This window comes from Tiliqua scincoides, chromosome 3 (genome assembly GCF_035046505.1).
Source record: "Tiliqua scincoides isolate rTilSci1 chromosome 3, rTilSci1.hap2, whole genome shotgun sequence".
Lineage (NCBI taxonomy): Eukaryota > Metazoa > Chordata > Lepidosauria > Squamata > Scincidae > Tiliqua > Tiliqua scincoides.
In genome coordinates this window covers 214535867-214556606 of record NC_089823.1, presented here as the reverse complement: position 1 = coordinate 214556606, position 20740 = coordinate 214535867, and the positions used below count along the sequence as shown (strand labels likewise).

Sequence of the window (20740 nt, the reverse complement as noted above, 5' to 3'; positions counted from 1 at the left end):
ATGCTGTATATACAATGGACCAGAAAAACACAGGCAATGTCCAACTCTAATAAAAGTTTAATTGAAATGTGACAGTATTGAGTTTGCAAGAAGCACTGAGTGGAAAAGAGAGTGAGGTCCCTGCCATTAAACCTAAGATCCAAACACTCAGTAATTAAAGGCTCTCATATACAGTAAAAGAGGATGAACCTTTTTTGTGTGGTGGAGAGTTTACAACCTGATTTCAACACTGAAAGCAATTAGTTTCATGCAGAGAACAGATAGATCAGGAGATACCCAGATGGATCAAGAGATACCCAGTGATGTACCCAACTTGCAACAAATGAACAGAGAGGAGATTTCCAGCAAAATATCAAATCTGGTCAAGTGGAGGAAGATTTTTAGTTTCAATGGGTGAGATCTTCTTTCGTTTTATTCTTGAATGTTCCATTAACTAGATCATCTTTAAGGCACCAGCCCTATGAACACTTACAAGGAAGGAAATCCCACTGAATTCAGACTGGGAGGAAATATGGATTGGCTTATGCTGCAATCCTATACACATTTTCCTGAAAGTAAGTCCCATTGGATACAATGGGACTTACATCTGAGTAGATATGCATAGGATTGTGTTCTTTGTGTATGTTGTGCTTCTCCAACTACAGTTAGATAGTAGTGTGGCACTAGCAGTAATTATTTTTGTATGTTGTTTTCATGCTAGCCAAAGGAAATGTATTTTGGGTGGGTTAGTGCTTTTAACTTCTTCAGTTGTGTTTATGTTTCTTCATTTTCAGACTGGAAATCAATCATACAGCCCATCAGGTAACTTTTTCCCAATTGTTAATGTTGTGATCTTGCCAGTAGCAATTATATTTAAGAGATTATTTGTATATGGAAGTAATACAAGAGATGACAGATCTCACCTGTGAAACAAATTACACAAACTGTAAAAGAAAAAAAGAAAAAGATTTTGGGGGAGATGTATTCATAGGAAATTTTTTTTCATTTTTTAAACAACCTTTAAATTTACTTAGAAGGCATTTTCATAATTAGATCATATGTTAAATATATAAATATAATGTTCTCCCACAATTTCCAGATCATACTTTTCTTTTGCTAGTTTTGAAATCCATGCTAGAACAAAAACTAGTTATTCAGAATAATCGTTACATCTATAGCACTTTTTAATGTGCATCAGTCTTGTGAAAAAAAAGATTAAGAAAAAGTTTAATCTACAATTAATGTTACCATCTTTTTTTCTGGCTTTGCTCCTGTGCCCTGAACACAGCCCAGCATACACAAAATTAGCAGGTAAACTTTCCATACCATTTATTTCCTTGCCAGGAATCACTTCACTTCCATTTAGAGAGAGAGAGAGAGAGAGAGGCAATACTACCTGCAACCTTTGGGGCATAAAAATCCAGTTCAAGGGCATAAGCTTTACCAAGGTATTTCAGGAATTCTCCAGTTTTTTTTTTCTTGCAGTGTCAGAGAGAAACTTCCAAAGTTCCCTCAAGTTTTTAGACCATACAAGGACCTGCTCCATAGAAGCAGTGGGGCTCAGATATAATTCCTGCAGTAGTCAGTGAAGATAAACCCCACCAACTGATCAAAATAAAGAGGGCTGGGTAACTTCTCTGCCCTTAAGCTTGATCCACAAAAATCAGAAGGTGATACATCATGACATGGAACTCAATATTTCCCCATGATGATCTTGAAACATACACACACAAAAGATTGAGAGTTGAATCCAAAGAAACTTAGTAATAACTAAGCATTACTGTAATCCATAAAACAAATTAAATCATGTTTTATGTAAATGGCTAATTTAAAGCAATGAAAATTAATTTCAATAGGACTTGTATACTCGTCACACTATTTCAATGGAACTTACTCCCTAGTACAATGGTTCCCAAACTGTGAGCCGTGGCTCCCTTGGGATCCAAGGAATCCTCATGAAAAACCCACAATCCAATATAAAGGATTGTAGCCCTAATGGGAAGCCATGGCCAATGGTCCAGTAGGTCAAGAGAGCTGCCATTCAAAAAACGTTTGGGAAATGCTGCCCTAGTAAATGAACACAGAACTGCAGCCTTGGTCATGGTTACCTTTCTTTAGATACAACTCTGACTACTACATTTTTGTAATGTTCAGCAACATTATCTTCCCTATACATCCCTGGCCCATTAACTATCAGCCTTAAATTATATTCACCAAGTCAACTGTGAATGGTTGACAATAAAGCCTACATTAAATGTTTAGGACTCCTACCTGACCTCAAAATACATAATGAAGAAAAATAAAACAGCATTTTTAAAAATGGACAAATACGATTAAGTTATATGAAGAACAGAACCTTTCAAGATTTCTGTATGCTGGTCCTATGCATATTTGTAGCTTCTGTAGTGCTGAACCTTTGACAAATGTCACTTAGGGCACAATCCTAACCAAGTCTACTCAGAAGTATGTCCTATTTTGTTCAATGGGGCTTACTCTCAGGAAAGTGTGCTTAGGTTTGCAGCCTTAGTTTCTAAACAAGGATGAAAGCTGCTGTCCTGGGTAATCCATGGACACAAGCCAAAGCAGTTCTCCTTCTCAAGTGTCACCTGTCACTAGGTAACTCTCCCATGGAAGGCTTTTATTCTTACTATGGATAGCAGACCACAAGTGCAGCAGTTTAAAAGATTGGTAGTTTCCAAATTGAGTTACACAGAAATATTGCAGGAAGAGATCAAGAAGAGTCAACTAGTAAGTAAGAAAAGTGTTTGGATTTTGTGTCACAGAAAAGAAAGTGGCCCTTTTGTGATGGGAATGTGGGCTGTTCTTTGGATTTGTGGATCATGTTACTTATCACAAAGCAACAAACAGAACGTTGTACGAAATTGTACGAGCAATTTATGTGGCTTCAAAGTAACCTAAACTCCTCAGTCCTAGATTTCTAACCCTATTTACCTGGAAGTAAGCCCCACTGGTTTCAGTGACATTTACTTCTATTTAAGTATGCTTAAGTAAGTGCTAGTAAGACAAGTCTAAAAGGATTCTTTTGTCAACTGTGCTCTGTACAAAGCTATGGCCTTTAAACATCTCATGCTATGTAAAAATATAGTATTAGGAACCTTGAAAAGGGAGTTAAGATTCTTGGAACAATTTAAAGCTTTGTCTTGTTGCTGATAAAGGGGGAGTTGCTGCTTTGTCTTGTTACTGGGCAGGAGGTCTGGTCTAGAGAGTAGAGCCTCCATCTGCCTCAAGATAACATCCACAAGGTCGCCAGTTTGAGGCCACCGGCACCGTGCGACCTTGAAGCAGCTGACAAGCCGAAGCTGAGCTATTCCATCTGCTCTGAGCATGGGAGGATGGAGGCCAGAATGTGAAGCCAGATCGCAATGAAACACCTGAATGTAGTGGTTCTTGAAAGAAAGAACCTTCTTTCAATTGTAAAAATTCCTATTTAATAAGGGATTTAAACAAGCCTGCTTATGTAAACCGTCTTGAATAAAGACCAAGAAAGGCGGTATATAAATACCTGTTATTATTATTATTATTCTTATAAAAGACAGAACATGTGAATTGATAATGTTTTGCTATGGCTTCTTTATTTAGAAGGCATTCGGGCTGGGAAAAGGAGCCAGAAAAAAAAGAATAACATGGGGAAAAATATGCCATTTTGCCTGGTTTCTGTTTGTCTATTTATAAAGAAGTGCCAAGATCACAAATCTGATGAAGACAAAGAGGATGCAGCTGGAGCATCACAAACTACAAGCTCTCTAAAACAGGACCGATTTCCATCCAATATTCTTTGTTCAATTCCCAAAGCTCTAATAGCATCATCAAACCTAGGAGGGCAGCCCATCTCATTGGAAATGGCAGTGGTAAGGCAGACCTTGTCAATTAAGAATGAGCTGAAACTTAATCTCTCCAGAATTTAACCCATTTCTGCCCAGCCACAGGTGTACACATCTGATCCCTGTTGCATATATGCAACGTTGGGCAGAAATGGTTTAAAGAGACATGGAAATCTTATCTAGGAGCACTGTTGGAATCAAGGATACCATTTGCTGCTTTTAGGAATAATTAAAAGGACATAATGAGGGTTGCTTATTTGAAATGCTTTTTCCAGAGACTTTTCAGTAGGTTCTAATGCTGCTAATATTGGTTTTTGGTGGCTTGGTTGATGCTGATATGGTTCTAATTATTTTGGATTGTTTTATTCTGATCTTTTTATTGTATTTTGTGGTATCTGTTATGATATTGTTAGCTGACTTGGGTGTCTCTTAATTGGAAGGGAAAAGATTTAGTACTAATCTTTTAAATTTGCCTGCCTGTGTAAACCTTGAATTAAAGTCAGAGGAGAAATCTGATGACAAAAGAAAGGTGGTATATAAATACTGGTTTTATTAATATTCTTGTTAATATAAGTTATATTAATAAGAATATAATTAAATAAATAGAATAACCCCATATTCTAGTACATATCTCCATAAGATTATAAACTCTATTGTGTCTCACCCTAATCAATGTTTTCCTAAAATAAAATAAAAATCACAAATAGTTTCACTTTTCCTCATAAGAAAGGCGGTCCAACATTTCAGTAAATGCAAGTGATTTACTGCAAGTGCAAATGCAAGTAGGAAACCAAGAATATTGTCTTAATTTAAGGAATACTGATTTTACTCTTCTCATCTTAAGGGGTTACGAAGGATGTTATTTGGAAGTACATTCCACATCTTTGGCTATGAATGGAAAAGGTCCTATTTCAGATTCCGTGAGCCACATGCTGACTTAGCTTATGCACTGGAAACAGATAAGGTACTATCTGTCAGCCATCTTTGTGGATAAATACTCTCTCGTTCGGGCTAATCAAAGTTTGCTCACATACTCACTAGACAGCCCAGGTCAAAATCACTATCCCCTTCACTTCCTCCTATGTAAAATAGAAATTAGTGGTACCTATCCCACAAAATTAAGCTAAAAATATATTGTACAGCACATTTCTAATTAAAGGAACTATATGTTAGGCATAGAAAGCCCATCTGGATTTCCACAAAAACATGAACCAAGGTGAGTGTGAGTGGTGCTAAAGGAGCAGAGCCAGAAATGCTGTTGCCCAAGTAATGTTCCATCCCAGACAGGAAATCTTATAAAGCACTTCCTTCACAGGTGGGCTACATAGCCAGGTGAACTGGGTTCAATTAGTCTATATTCTAGTAGAACTCTTTAGGAGGTACTGCAGACTTTCAGCCTGGTGGCTTCATTCATATTGGGGCCAACTATACACCGAGCTTCCAGTACTTGTCCTGGACATTTTTGACAGCGATATGGAAAGGGCAGCTCAATCCTGAGCTTCCTAGCACCTAGGGCTGCAGCGGTGCCTGGGGCTGCAGCTTACGCTCCCTTACCCCATGTAGCGATCAGGCAGCCCCAATGGGTCTCCTCAGATCTGTGCCTGCTATTGAGTAGCAGGACCTGCTGCCATCTCCACCCCCTCCCACCCTGCTCCCTCCTCCCACCATGCCTTCCTCCCCCCCCCCACCCTTCTATGAATTATTGTCAATGTCCAGCCTGCAAACTCAGAGCCTATTCATTAAGCAAAATTTAGGGTGCTTTTCAATGAGTGTAAAACCAGCATGCCTAAGAGTGGGGGATAATCACCACTCTGAGATTGCTGAACAGCATAAGTAAACGTGTAGCCTAATTTCCACCCATATCAGTAATGCTTTATTTCAGGGAGGAGCAACAGCGATCCAGATGGCCGTTCAGGTGTATATTATTAAATACTTACTGTTTGTACAAAATAAAGAGGAAAATGTCCATCTTCAAAGGTAAGGAGTGCTTTTTTTTGCTTATGCCTTATGAGCATTATGAGGTCCCTGTATCAGAGAACAAAGAAGAGACAAAATGCCTTCCGAGGATTGAAAACTAAGGAGTTGTTTTGTCGTACAGTGTATTGATTTGCCAGTGTGGTTGCTTTTTCTTTAGTGTGTGTGTGTGTCTGACTTTGCAGTTTATGTGAACTAAGTCAAAAAGAGCAAGATGAGGCCCTTGCAGCAGCTCTAGCAGATATTCTGTGGACTGCAGGAGAAAGGCAAAAAGCTACTGTCTGCCTTGTCACCAGTGATACTTATTTTGCTCCAAGTGTAGACTACAAAGTGGATCACTTTACGGAAAGGGTGAGTATTTAGGTGTATGTATGAAATAGGATTTTCAAAATGAAACTGTTAAGGCTGCAACCCTATGTGTACACTTTCCTAGGAGACAGCCCCATTGAACATAATGGGGCTTCTGAATAAATATGCACAGGCATGCACTAATCCTCAATCCTAAACTACCCAGCTCAATCCTAAGCTACCCAGCGCATGGGACTGCTGTGGCGCTGAAAATGGTTGCCCTGGTATCCTAAGAATATAGGCTGCTCAGGACGGGGCTTTTTAAACCCTTCTATGTTGAGCTGCACCTGCCAAAATCCCCTCTTCTATACAATTGTAAAAGGTTTCGGCACTCTGTCTCCCTTTGTATCTGGCAACCCAGAAGTTCTCAAACTAAGGGAGAGTTTGAGCCAATCTAAGTGCTTGCAGGGGGAAGACAGCAATGCAATCCCCAGGATCGCACCACTGTGGGTGCAGAGGGGGCTTTCCCTAGCAAGCCTTACCTGCTGCCAGGGTCCGGGGAGACCTGCGGGGGCTCTGCAAGGCTCCCCGCAGCAAGGAAACATTGAAAAAGGAGATTGCAACCCACTTCTGGTTTCATGCTCGCAATCCACAAGTGGGTCGTGATTGCCTTTTTCATTCATTCCACACTGCGGGAGCCCTGCAGAGTCCCCTGCAAGGCTCCCTGGACCCTGGCAGCAGGTAAGGCTTGCCAGGGAAAGCTCCCTCTGAGTCCGCAGTGGCGCAATCCTGGGGATTGCATCACTGCCTTCCCCCACCTCCTCAAGCATTTAGGTAATCCTACTTACAGGAAACATACAATACAACATACAGCATTAGTAGGGATAAACTTTGGGTTTGCACGCAAACTATCTATAGCACAGTACAGGAGCTGCCCGAGTTCACTTGTCCACTTTCCCTTTCTTTCTAGAGATGGGATGGTGAGGTTCACTAGACAAAAGTATGTATGTCTAGCAACTCTAGCCTAAATACAGGCTAAACATGTATGTACACAGGCTGAGTTAATTCATTAATACTTCAACTGATCAATTTTCCAAGATGTCATTCTCATGATCAATGTTTTATGGTCAATGTTGTTAAACTTGACTTGCAGATTCAGCTGTTTGAATTTTTTGAGAAAGAAACCGCTCAGCAATTTCTCTACAATCACATACACTATGTAAGTGGAAGATGTTCAATTTCTTTACAAAGTTATGTTTGTTGCAGATTTTATGTTGCTTTTTATGGCACCTAACGTACATTTCCTCTACAAGCATGAGTTTCTAACTATTTGCTGAATAACAGAAATATGGAGTTAGGGGGCATTCTCAGGGGAGAAGTGGCAGATGGGAGAGGGTATGTACTATCTCTTTCTCCGTTGGCCATTTTCTTCTGCAACCCCACCCCCTGCACTGTTTACTTCTAACCAAGTCATACAAACATGGGTTGCTGATATATGAAATCTGTTTAATAGTGGTTTAGCTAAGTCCAGGGCCCATAAATTTTTGACATGCCCCCATGCAACAAAATTAACCCTCCAGGGGTTTAATCCTGACCCTCCTAGCACAATCCTAACCCCCCCCCCCAGGAGCTGGCACAAGTTTCTTGTGTATCTGCTCTCAGCTGTTGTGAAGGTGCTGTAAAGCATGTTTACAATGATTCAGGGGGAATATAGGCCAGCGCACAGAGTATAGCCCTGTGCCCGAAGGAGGTAGGTTTAAGCCAGCCTGGCACAGGGGGTGGGAGAGGGCGGCAGAAGGGAGGAATGGAGACAGGGAGGGGGCATTTCTGGGCAAGGGAAGGGCGGGTCAAGAGGTGGATCAGACCCAGGCGGGTGGGACTGGACGCAGTGGTGCAAGCCAGATCCCAACACCCCATCCCTAGCCCAAGCAACATTGCTCGAGCCACTCAAATTTGCACACATAAAATCATGGGTGCATATCCAAGTAGCCCCAAAGGGCTGCCTGGGGCATTGCTTGGGATAAGGGAAAGGAAATCCCCACACTCCAAGTTGTGCCCCAGCCTGCACCAAACCTGTGCTGGATACAGCACAGGCCAGTTGGCCTACCTATTCCAGCACAGGTTAGGATTGTGCCCTCAGAGTCATTGGTCACTTGAGTTGAGGGAATCTTCTTAAGGCAGTTGTGTTTTCTTTTTCTGGTTATTTGGCTATAATGTTTGATATAATGTTAGATAGAACACAGTTATTTCAATGTGGTTTGTTTCTTTGTATTTTGCATTAAATTACACATCAAATGATATATAACTTGATGGTATTATTCCTAACAACCACAATTTTGGTTGCTAGTGGTGTCACCCCCTCCCCAAAGGCAGAACCTGGACCAGTCTGCCCCTGCTAGCTACACCACTGTTAATAGTTGATGGCAATGATATTGATTATAGTGGGGCCTCCTACATGAGTTCTGCTGCATAGCTATGACCCTCCACACTGTGAAGAATAGGACCAAAAAATAGTATCAGAAAAATGAAAATATATGCAACAAGGGAAGCTGTAGCAGACTATCAAAGCAATCCTATGCATGTCTACTGAGAAGTGAGGCCACAATCCTAACCAATTTTCCAGCACTGACATAAGGACAATGCAACTCCAAGGTAAGGGAACAAACATTGCCTTACCTTGAGGAGGCCTCCATGACTGCCCCCCCCAACCACATGATGCAGCACATGCCCCACTGGCACAGCAATACCAGTGCTGGAAAGTAGGTTAGGATTACGCCCTAAGTCCCACTGACTTAAAGGGGCTTACTTCCAGGTAAGTGTATATAGGATTGCATCTTTACCGTTATTCAGTAAAGTTATAAAATAAATTCCTCTTTCATTGTGATCCAGGTATTCACTGTTAAACTTCTCCTGCATTTCAAATTGCCCTGCATATTTAGCCCATTTTTTCAATTACTATTTTACAAAAAGGTGTAAGTTGAACATATTTTTCAAAACAACGCTAACACTCACAATTGTTTTTCTTTTAATTAGCTGAACTACGAAGGAAGTCATGGGGTGATCTTATTTCTGTATAGTTTACTTTTCTCAAGGACATTTGAAAGGTAACACTTAATATAAATACTTATAGTTTAGTAGAGCAACCATTTACAGTCTGTTCATCTTAAAATGACATCTTATAAACGTCTTACTAGAGAAGAAACTTTTCAGAAGAAAACTGATGTCTGAACACTTATCAAAACATATGTTTGGACTACTTCATGGTTTCTCCTTGCTTTGCAATCAGGTCTGGCAGAGATGCTCTAACCCAATGGTGTCAAACATAAGGCAAGATGCGGCCCCCAGAAGCAGTTTATTCGGTCCCTGTTATAACTGGACTCTCATATCTTGAAATTATGAACAAGATTTGTACATTTTCTCTTGTCATTTGCAGCTAATGAGTTTCTGTGTGAGAACGAAGTGCTTATTTTTAGCCATCATCTTAATGATGTCACTTCCAGCCCTTAACAGAAGCCATGGATGCTATCTGGCCCGCTAAATGAGTTTGACACCCGTGCTCTAGCCTACCACTCCCTTTTTCTCCACACGTCCTCTTCCTTTTCCAGTCCAGGAGATAGGAAGAGGAGAAGGAGAAGCAGATGGGATTGGAATAGGTAGATGGAGGTTGGTGCTCTCCACCAACCTGCTACCTGAGGCAACTGCATCATGGATGTGTTCACCTTGTTGGCAATGTTTCTCTAATTATGGAGAAAATAATAATGGGCAATGGAGTGTGGCATAATGATAGGAAGTCCAACTGTTGTTAGAGAAATAAGATGGGCCAATCCAGCAGGGAGATCCCAGTCTCCAATGAGCCTCTGGTTCGTCGGAGACCGTTGGAACTCATGCTAGTCCGCAACTACCAGTTGTGACTGCTAGACACAAGCTGTGGGGCAAGTTAGAGCAAAGTTAAAGTCTTTTATAGTTTCCATGTGTTTTCTGCTTTTCCCTGGGCATTATTTCAACTCCCCCCACCCAATTGCCTCTGAACAACTTATGTCTCCACGTGTTTCTGGCTTGGTCTGTATGTTTTCACTGTGCAACAGAGGTATGTGGCAAACAGTTCATAGTTCTCATGTGGTTCTACATGCCTGTAATATAGTTCTCACGTGTATTATAAACTCTGTAAAATTCATTTATTAATATGAAGTTCTGCCTCTAACATATTCATGTAAATTTATGTAAATTTGTTCAGATTTGAAATGTAAATTAATTCTTTTTCCCTGCCCCCGACACAATGTCAGAGACATGATGTGGCCCTCCTGCCAAAATGCTTGCCCACCCCTGTTCTAGATCATGAACAGAAACTTTGAATCTACTTCCCTTGCGTATGTTAGGGGGATAGCACGCAAACCTGAGGCTCACATCTGCTGGTGCTCATAATTCCATGTTCAAGGAGATGGAGTGGCTTGAAGCTGCTTTGCACTGCTCGGGGAACAGGTTTGGAATCTGGCATAACAGCTGAGTCCCAGCCCTGCCTCCCACTCCCTGCCCATCCGACCCCAGGACCCCTCTTCACCCACCCTCCCCTGTCCTCCCTCTCTGCCTCCTCCCCGCCCTCCCCAGACCCTTGCATTGGTCAAGCTCGGCCAACCCAATCCTCCCTGCCTGAGTCAGTACAGAGGCTGGATTCAGCCTCTTCAGGCAGGCGTGCATTCCTGCATTGGCCCAGTTGACTCAAGGAGGCACACACGTGCTTCACAGCATGTTTGCAACCCTCCTGGGCTGGCACAAGGGACTTGCGCCTGCCCAAGGCACAGTCAGGATTGCACCTGAGGAATTTTTAAATGATTGATTTGAATATGTGTGTGTGTTTTTCTGATTTTAAAGAAATTAATTTACGACCCAAAAGAGAATCTCTTTAGGATGGAGATTCTGGTCTCGCCTCTCCCTTCTGGAGCCCTTAAACTCCAGAAGAGTCACTGAGAAGTCACTGTGAGACAAACCCAAATCGCTATTTTGTTGGAAAGAAAGAAGCTGTGACCCCATGCTTTGTAGCCTCTGCAGCCACTGTGAGCTCTGCCTCATATACAAATATATGCCGAACTTTTTGTATTGTTAGTAGAAGCATATTAATGTTCTAGTACCATTCTTTTCCAGAAAAATTATTACTATGAATATTTATATAATGCTTTTCATTCAGTTTCCTTTGAACATCAACTTCTGTGTCTTTGAGCCAATGTGTGTTATGGAAATATTGTCCATAATCATCCTATTCCCAGACAGCTGGGTACTGTTATATTCTGGTACTGTTCCATCCCTGGGAATTCAGGTCTTTTTCTTAAATGTCTCCTTTCCACAAAATAGCTGAACCTTGGCTCAGGCTTTCTGACAAACAGGCCGATGATGCATAACACAATGACATCAAGTGACAATAACATTTTGCCTGTTTGGTTCAATAGGCTTCAAAAAGACCTAGACTTCACAACAACTCATCTCTTACAATGCAGACTTGGAAACTTTGTCTGCAGACAAGTAGGTTTATGTGTGGGATTTAATATCCTTTTAAATGTTTTTCTTATGCGCATTATTGGTTCAGTCAAAGGCATTTCCAATTATCAATCAATAATGCTAATGGAATAGGCACATGTAAAGAATCCATCCATTTTTCCAGGCATTTGCAATACTAGAACATTTTTGGAATTTCCTTTTCTGAGTGAACCTATGAACAGACATCAGAAATGGTTCGAGGAGGTTCCCCTTTGTGCATGGAAAATATGCCAGAGGAATTGTTTAAATTTCTATTGCGCATGAACATCAACCCATGTGCATGAACAGTTAACAGCACAATCCTATGCATGTCTACTCAGAAGTAAGTCCCATTGTCTTTAATGATGCTTACTCCCAGGAAAGGGTTATAGGATTGCAGCCTAAGACGCCATGCCAGGCTAGCTTGCTATTACACATATTTCAGCTGCTGGGATGTATAGATCGCATATTGCAGAGCAGTTTTGCTTTCCTTGTATATCTTCTTTACACACAGACACAGCACAATCGGCCTCCTGGCTTTTAAATCACTGCTGGACAAGATTATTGCACAGTAAATAAATGCAGCAGAGACTGATGAAGAGCTTTCAGTGTGCAATAATGGGGGGCTTGAAAGTGATGCCTGGTATAAGAGGTGTGCAAGCCAGCACCTAGGGGCAAAATATTAGACAGCATAAAGGAAGCAACTTAGTGTTTTCACAGTTCTTGATATAATTACTATGTATCATGAGAGAGGACTATAGTAAATTCCAACAGCTGTTGAAAAATGGCTGCAGGTCTACAAGATGCCAACAGACCTAAACCAGTGATTTTTACCTACACAAAAGGGAATATTTAACCCCTTTCCTTTCCAATGCACTTTTTTCCATACAAATCTTCCCCTGATCCTACTATTGCTACTGGGCCCACAACAGAAAAAAAAAAGACAAGAATCAGTATCATGTGTTTTTCCAGGTTTAATAGCAAGTGGGCAAAAATAATGCAGAGGAAGGATAGCACCCCACTCTCCCAGTGACACTGCTCTGATCAAAACTGGAGCTTCCCAAAGCTGCTTTGAAGTGGAAAAGGAAGGAGGGCAGGAGATCTGATCACTTCTTGCATCACATTACTTTTTTCCTTAGTGTCAGGGCCAAACTATGGTAGATTTGATAACTGGCCTGTGCCATATTCAGCACAGGTTAGAAGGTGAAAGGAGTATAATTCAGATTAAGGGGACCTATCACTGGCACAGATTTGAGCAGCCCAGTGTAATGCCAGGCTGCTTGGGAGAAGAGATAGGATACAGCTTCAGTCCCACCCCCCTCCTGGGGTGTCCACTGGCCCACCCTCCACAACCCCCACACTGGCCTTCCCAGGCCAGCATGAATTTACCCCTGCCTGGCAGGGAAATGGTGCAGGGAGGTCGGCGCACATCCTTGTGCTGGCATCCCCGACTCTGGAGTTGTCATGAACATGCTTTATGGCACATTTGTGACACTTCCAGGCTGGCACAAGGGACCTGTGCTGGTTGAGCGCTTCCTTTGGATTGCACTCTCACTTACATGTGCACTCATACAGCAATACTTCTTGATAAAGAAAATACATTGGGACTCATAAGAACATAAGATGAGCCCTGCTGGATCAGGCCAAAGGCCCGTCTAGTCCAGCTTCCTATATTTCATAGTGGCCCACCAAATGCTTCAGGGAGCACACAAGACAACAAGACACAACCCGAGTCCTAGTGCCCTCCCCTGTATCCCCTGACTCTCAGTTCAGAAGTTCACGTCACATCTAGTTTGGTATTCTCTCTCAGAGATACTGTAAAAAGTTGATGGTAAGTGGAGTCAGCTGTAGAAGTGGCTTTTGCTTGGCCACTAGAAATGTAATTTGTTTCCCCCTTTAGGCAATTCTGAACATAATTTTAACAGGCAGAGCAAGTCCACATGTGTTTAATGGGTTCCAGAAGCTTGACACAGAAGGCAGTGTGCAAAAGCAGCTACATGGAGTCTTGTCTCGCAGTGATGTGGGCTTCTTATACTGTAGCAAGGAGAAAGTGGAGCATTACAAACTTCCACAGGTAAGGTAAACATAACAGCATAACAGGTAAGGTTGCCACATAACTGTAACAAGCCATTTTGCACGGCTGGACCACCTCCGCAAGCAGCTGCACACCAGGGGCCATAAGCCCCAGCACCAGTAAGCACAGTGGGAGGTGGCAGGCAGGAGGTGGGTGGAATGGGGCAGAGGCTGGAGGAGGGCAGATTGAGAGTGACATTGGCAGCTGTGGCACTGCCAATATCCTATCTGCCTTCCCAGGTTCACCAGCTGAATCGCTGATGCAGGTCTGAGTAGACCCATTGCAGCTTATTCCTGGGAAAGGGAACGAACAAAAAAGACCTCTGGGTCTGTATCGCCACAGCATGCAGCGCATGCTCCGGTAGCACAGCTACATTGGTGGGGGAGTTGGGGTTCAATAAGATTGGGCCAAACCACAGAATGATCACACCTGTGCATTAGAAGATGAGCATTGCCAGCTGTATGCAGCGATTGACCTTGAACGCTTATTTTTATTTAACACGCCCCCAAAAGCCAGCATCTTAATAGTTTTTTTTAAATAAGATCCTCTCTCACTGTGTGACTGTATATTAGCTACATCCTTTCTACTTAGGTCGGGAGCATGCTGAAGACTCCAAAATTGCCCATCTGGTTGTGCAGCATCAATGGAACCTACAGTGTTCTGTTCAGCACTAACAGGTTGCTTTTGTCTGACTGGAAAATGGAGCATCTCTTTGATTTATATTTTTATAATGGACAGCCTTTGCAGAAGACAACAGTGCATCTCACAATAGGTAGGCCCTTCCACTTAGCAAAGGAGATCTTTTAAAGGTACACCCTTGTCATTCCTTCAGTTTCATACATCCAGCAAGTCTTTTATTTTTTTTGCAGGCAATGCTTTAAATGTGTTTTTTTTTTCCTTTTCCTATCTCTATAAATCAAATCAAATCAAATGAAAAAGTGTTATTGACTTGACCCACTTTTGGGTTTTTAATTCTTTGCTTGTCTCTTGCACTGTATAAACACTCAGAAGTGATGCATCCCAGATTAAAAGGTGTTTTTAGCAACACTTATGAAAATACCCAAAGCCCAGACAAGTCACAGTAAACAATACAAAAAACACAGTTCTGATTGAGAATGGATTTGAAAGAAGACTCTAGCAATTAGGAGAAGAGACCATTTCTAAAGAGAAGGACCTCCCTGGGGAGAGTTCTGAAAGCGCTGTCAAGTAGGTGAAAAAAAATACCACAGTGGTTTTAGGCTATATAATCCATTAAGAGCCCAAATCCTTTTGTATGAAGCACTCAGTGACTAGTGAATGTCAAGAAAGCACTCACTATTATGGAATACAAGAACAGCCCCACTGGATCAGGCCATAGGCCCATCTAGTCCAGCTTCCTGTATCTCACAGCGGCCCACCAAATGCCCCAGGGAGCACACCAGATAACAAGAGACCTACATCCTGGTGCCCTCCCTTGCACCTGGCATTCTGATATAGCCCATTCCTATGGAGAATAAGTTTACAGGGTGAAGAGCTGTGGATAGATTTTCCAATAGCATCATTAGAAAATTCAGCATAAGCTGGACCATGAAAGCCAGCAAGACAGCAACATACTGCAACTTACAATCACGCAGCAACAACCTAAAGGCATTCACGTATCTGTCTCGAACGAAAACTGAAAGAGAGTTGCATGCTCCTGTGCAGTTAGAAGTTCTATTGGAAGCTGTGGCATCACTAGAGGGGTGCAAAGGGTGCGGGCCGCACCGGGTGACACGCACAGGAGTGTGACACCACTGCTGACCAAAATTGTGGCTTTTAGGAATGATACCATCATATTATACCATTTGTTGCATAATTTACAGCATAACGCAATGAAACAAACCACTTTGAAATATCTGTTCTACCAAAAGGTATAGCCAAAAATACCAGTGGGGTGGTGCAATGGTACATCGCTATGCCCACCACTTGGGTCATTGCCCTGCCCACTGCATGGGAGGAGGTCCATCATGGCAGTGACGCGCTGGCCTCCCATACAAGATGATGCAAACCTAGTGACGCCACTGAGCAGGGCTGCCACCGTATTTAAATTCTGCTGGGTGGGAGCACATGAAAGACTTATGAGAAGATCCTCTGTGGGGGCTCACAAGAGGAAGGGCCATAACACTGTGGCAGTGCATATGATTTGCAGGCAAGAACTCTCAGATTCAATCTCTGGGATCTCCAGGTAGGTTTGGATAACATCCCTGTGTGAAAATCCAGACAGCTACTGCCAATCACTAGACAGTACTGAGCAAATTAAACTAACGGTCTGACTCAGCACAGATGGCATTGCATGAGCCTTTATTTCTGATGACACACTAGCAGTTCTTGCACCCCATAGTAGTGCATATGGGTGTGTAGCTTGCAAATTCCTGCTTCTATGGGATAACAGTCTCCATGAGCCACCCTAGGCTATTCAGCAAGTGTTGGAATGTTGCACTTATGAATGGTTTTATTATTCACTGCCTTGGCAGAAAGATACATCTGAAAGGCAGGATATAAGTAAAACAATTGAATAAATAAATTGTATCTAGAAAGAAAGACAGATGGCTGAAGCATCAGAGAGCTTGAGAAACTCCAGAAATAACTATTTTAAGGGTCTCCCTTTTACATGTACTTGTTTTATTATTTTTAATTAACCCCGTCTCCACAATAGCAGCATACAGTCTTGAAAAGCACAAAACCATTTCTGCTTCATTTATTTAGCATATAGCATATAATACATGGACTTATATAGCAGTTAGACTAGATCAAACGTCAGTGTCCAGTTCATGCAGCCATTCAAGGATAGAGTTACCTTCAAAGAAAAAGTCAGACCATGGGCCAGTATACGCCCCCCGTTTGCAGCCAGATATAATGTGGTACATGGTTTGGTGGGAGAACCCGCAATCACACTAAGGGGTAGATACTAGCCCCCATTTAAACATTGAGTCTGGACAAACACCTTGTAGGGTACAGATCCTATTCAAAGTTTTCCAGTGCTGGCGAAGTAAGTTGAAACCTGGCACCTTAAGTGTAGGATTGTCTATATATCTACCCATTTCTGGGCATTCAACTGCCCATTTAGCTTTCCATTGGGCATTGATGTTAAAATTGTTGTGTGAGTGCCAGAGAAAGAAAGTGTCATTTCTACTGAAAGAAAATAAAAGAGAACCAACCAAAATTCACAAACAGAAGCAGTATAGAGGTGGGGCCTCTTTATCCATGGATTTACTCAGTGCAAAGGCCAAACCCCTGATTGCCTCCCTGCAGACCTCCCAGATGTAAATGGAACCTTGTTCTAGTCATACCTGTGAGGTTTTTATGAGCCTCAGAGAGGCTGTGTGGGTAACTTTTCCATGGCTCAGAAAGCCACCCAGAGTGTTTTTTGAGCGCCATTCTGGGCCTCGGCCGCTCATTCAGATCAAAGGTGGCTTCAAAATCAGTGGATTTTGTTATCCATAGTTTTTGGTGTCTGCAGGGGGTTTGGGAACAGAACAGGTATAATTTGTTCAAAGCTAAGAATGTAGAGGTGTTTCTTCAGTCGTGTGTGTGTGTGTGTGTGTGTGTGTGTGTGTGTGTGTGTGTGTGTGTGTGTGTGTGTGTGTGTGTGTAAAGCAATTAAGATTGCCACTCTTCCTTTGCACCAGTAAAAAGGAAGGTGATCATTCTTGCCTTTCTTTCAGACACTCATTCTCACCACTGGGAAGAACATCACTTTGAAGAGGACAGTGATCCAGAAAAGAGATTCCTTTCTGTGGAAATGGCAATTCGAACTAAGTGGGAAGGTGCAGCCATCAACTGGAATGGGACTATCCCATTCTTCTGAGTAAAAAGAATGTGGGTATAATGCTGGGTCCAGCCTCTTTTCCATGGTCTATTCTTACCTGGATGCTGATATCTAAACCTGAGATTAAACAAAAAGATTTTGCTAGCAGCTCACATCATAACTGTGACCCCCCTCAGCCACAAAGCTTCCTGGGTGACCTTGGGCCAGTCACTTTCTCTCAGCCTGACCTATCTCACAGGGTTGTTGTGAGGACAAGAAGAAGGGGAGGAACATCTGTGTAAACTGCCCTGAGCTCTTTGGAGGAAGGGTGGCATAAAAATGTGAATTAAATAAATAACTGGTTAACTAGCATGGACTACAGATTTCCATTCTAAATTGCAGGCAACAAATTAGGGCCCAATCCTATCCAACTTCCCAGCATCAATGCAGTTGCAATGCAGTCCCAAGGTAAAGGAACAAATGTTCCCTTACACTGAGGAGACCGCCATGACGGTCTGCCCACCACAGAATGCAGCACATTCCCATTTGGCATAGCTGCATCAGTGCTGGAAAATTGGATAGGATTGGGACCACAGAAGATTATGGGACTGACAATAAGCAAATACACAGCTAAGAAAAAATTGAAATATGGCATCATTATCTCTCATTTATTTATATAAATTAATTTATGTTTATATAGTGTACATACACAGAGGGGCAACTCAAGAAAATATACACAAACTTTATAGTGTCAAATTAGTTATGCTATAATTCCCACATGTACATGTATGGTGTACCCAGAAGCAATTTATCGACCCAGTTAGTTAGTTAATGAATTAGACTAAATGCTTGAAATGTTCCCCATTGGCATCTATACACTGTTGACTTAAGTGCCCAATCGTGTCCAATTTTCCAGTGCTGGTGCAGTTGTGCCAGTGGGATTGTTTTGCCAGATTCCCGGTCCAAGTTTCATTTAGAGAATTATGCCCACTTTAAGCTAATTAGTTCCCCTGTGTCCCCCAACAATGGCCCTAGTTCTGCACTGCAAGAATTCTGGACCCCACCATCAGGGTAGCTCACCTGTTCAGTCTGCAGAGGTCCTCCTTCCTCCCTTCTCTTGCCAGCAGTTTCTCCAGCCACTACAGTAACACCTTGGTCCTCAGCAGGTCTTGGGCATGGTAGCCACACACCAGTCTCCAAAGTCTATTCACCCATCTGTCCTTTAGTCAGTTAGTCCATCAGCTCCTCAGTCAGTCCTTCCTTCCTCCTACTATCCACACCTCTTTTCCTTCCTGCAGGTGCTGCTTTTATCCCTGAGGGCCCTATTGCTTTCAAATGGCTGCAGCTGTGCAGCACACTCACTGCAATCTGAGGCCTTTGAGGCCCTGTTGTTAACCCCATGCTTGCCTGCCAGGGCAAGGAGCAACTGTTGACACCACACCCTATCTCCTCCAGGGATCTTGAGCATTTCCATTACGGAGGTGTGTGCTGCATCCTGTGGTGAAGGGCACAGTCACTGGGGCCTTCTCAAGGTATGGGAACATGTGTTCCCTTACCATGGGGCTGCATTGTGGCTACACTGGAGCTGGAAAGTTGGATAGGATTGGGCCCTAATATCCCAGGCCTAACTAGCTTTCCAACACCAATGCAGTCATGCCAACAGGGTGTGTGCTGCAGTTATGGAGGTCACCTCACAAGCCGAGAGCAATGGACAGGATGGGTACATTCCATCCCTACAAGTATATTACAAAAAGAATTCAGAGATCATTTGTAATCATTGAGATCAATAATGCACTTTTTAAAAAGTATCATTGGGTCAAACTGTCAGGAGTGTGGGGTATGTGAATAAGAACATAAGAACAGCCCAACTGGATCAGGCCACAGGCCCAACTAGTCCAGCTTCCTGTATCTCACAGTGGCCCATCAGGTTGAGTATCCCTTATCTGTACTGCATGGGATGGGAAGGTGTCTGAATTTCAGATTTGTCTGGATTTCAGAATAACTGAATAAATATTTATAATGAAAAATGGTTCCTCTTGCTCTTTTCACTGTTACCCATAGGGGTGTCTGCTGGCCTCTTTGACATTTTTCAGTAATATCTGTGCAGATACACACCACAGACAAGTAGAGTACAAAACCTACAGGCTGTACCTGCACTGGATGTGGGAATGAACAAAAAAATTTCTAGGATTCACACTACAGAAAACAAGTAATGGACAAAAATGTTTGGATTTCAGAATAGTCCATAAAATTCATATGCATCTAAGGGCACAATCCTGAAGAGCAGATGGGCCAATGTAAGTTCCTTGCACCAGCCCATCATCATAGCAAAAGTGCCGTAAGCACTTTCGTGCCAACATAAGGGGAGACAGGCCGGCACACAACTGTGCTCTGGCCTCCCTGCACCAATGTGGGCCCCAGGGAAAGGTGAGTTGTGTTGGGCATGGAGGTCTACTTGGGGTGTGGGAAGGGCGGGGAGGTGGCAGGAGGGAAGCATTTCAGGGAGGGTGGCAGACAGGACTGTGGGCAGGCAGCAGGAGGCAGGGCCATGATCCAGCACTCATGAGGAATCCTAGCCCCGTTCCTGGGTGGCCCAGGATAGTCCCGGGGTCCTTGGATTTGCGCCACCTTCTCAGGTGGCGCAGATCTGAGTAGACCTATTGGGGCTGCTGCAACCCTCCTCAGGGTAAGGGGAAAAGCTTCCCCTTTCCTCGGGCTGAGCCTCAGACAGCCTCAAACTTGCGCTGGATGCAGACCAGACCCACTGGCCTACCTGCTTCCAGTGTAAGTTCAAATTGTGCCCTAAAACATATTTGTTCTTAAGAATCTGGGAACTAACAAATATTACTTAATAAAATCAATTTTTATATGTACAGTATATGAGGAAGTAAACACCCTTTTGATATATTTGTTGAAAACTGTTTGCAACGTATTGACATGGGCAATACAGTGATATCACCAAGACGTTTGCACTTTTAAACTGAATCATATCTATACAATCATGCTGAATACATACTTTAAAAAGAAAATTGGAACTGGGAGGAACAAAACCTACATACTCTCTTTATATGACGCTTAGCCATATCACCCAACAACCCTCGCCTGAACCTGTGAAACCCAGTCCCAGCGTGCTACAGCCAGACGGCAGATACAAGGCATTATGTTGCCTGCACAGCAATATTTATGGATGTAAGTGCAGAAGTGCAGACTCAAGCAAGCTGAGGAATGCATGTGGTGTTACAGAACCAAGGATGTTCTCAGGGAGTGTTATGTCAGTAATCCACAAGGTGGCGCTCAGGGCTGCAAATT

At 42.8% G+C, this 20740-nt stretch overlaps 1 protein-coding gene across 1 annotated transcript; it reads left to right on the top strand.

The window, feature by feature from the left end:
• The first annotated feature begins 280 nt into the window (after window positions 1-280).
• On the top strand, window positions 281-17491 carry MINDY4B (MINDY family member 4B). The gene is made up of 12 exons (XM_066621526.1): window positions 281-393; window positions 774-801; window positions 3675-3848; window positions 4666-4785; window positions 5704-5798; window positions 5981-6146; window positions 7237-7302; window positions 9117-9187; window positions 11525-11597; window positions 13492-13665; window positions 14257-14437; window positions 17349-17491. Exons 1-12 carry the CDS (start codon window positions 281-283, stop codon window positions 17489-17491), a joined length of 1404 nt encoding a protein of 467 aa, XP_066477623.1.
• The last annotated feature ends 3249 nt before the right edge of the window (window positions 17492-20740 follow it).

Bases quoted from the DNA above. Each gene is read 5' to 3' on its own strand.
- MINDY4B (XM_066621526.1), top strand. From the start codon at position 281: ATGGATCAAGAGATACCCAGTGATGTACCCAACTTGCAACAAATGAAC. The intron at 802-3,674 runs GTAACTTTTTCC...CTATTTATAAAG, and splicing joins TCAATCATACAGCCCATCAG to AAGTGCCAAGATCACAAATC. The intron at 6,147-7,236 runs GTGAGTATTTAG...CTTGACTTGCAG, and splicing joins TGGATCACTTTACGGAAAGG to ATTCAGCTGTTTGAATTTTT.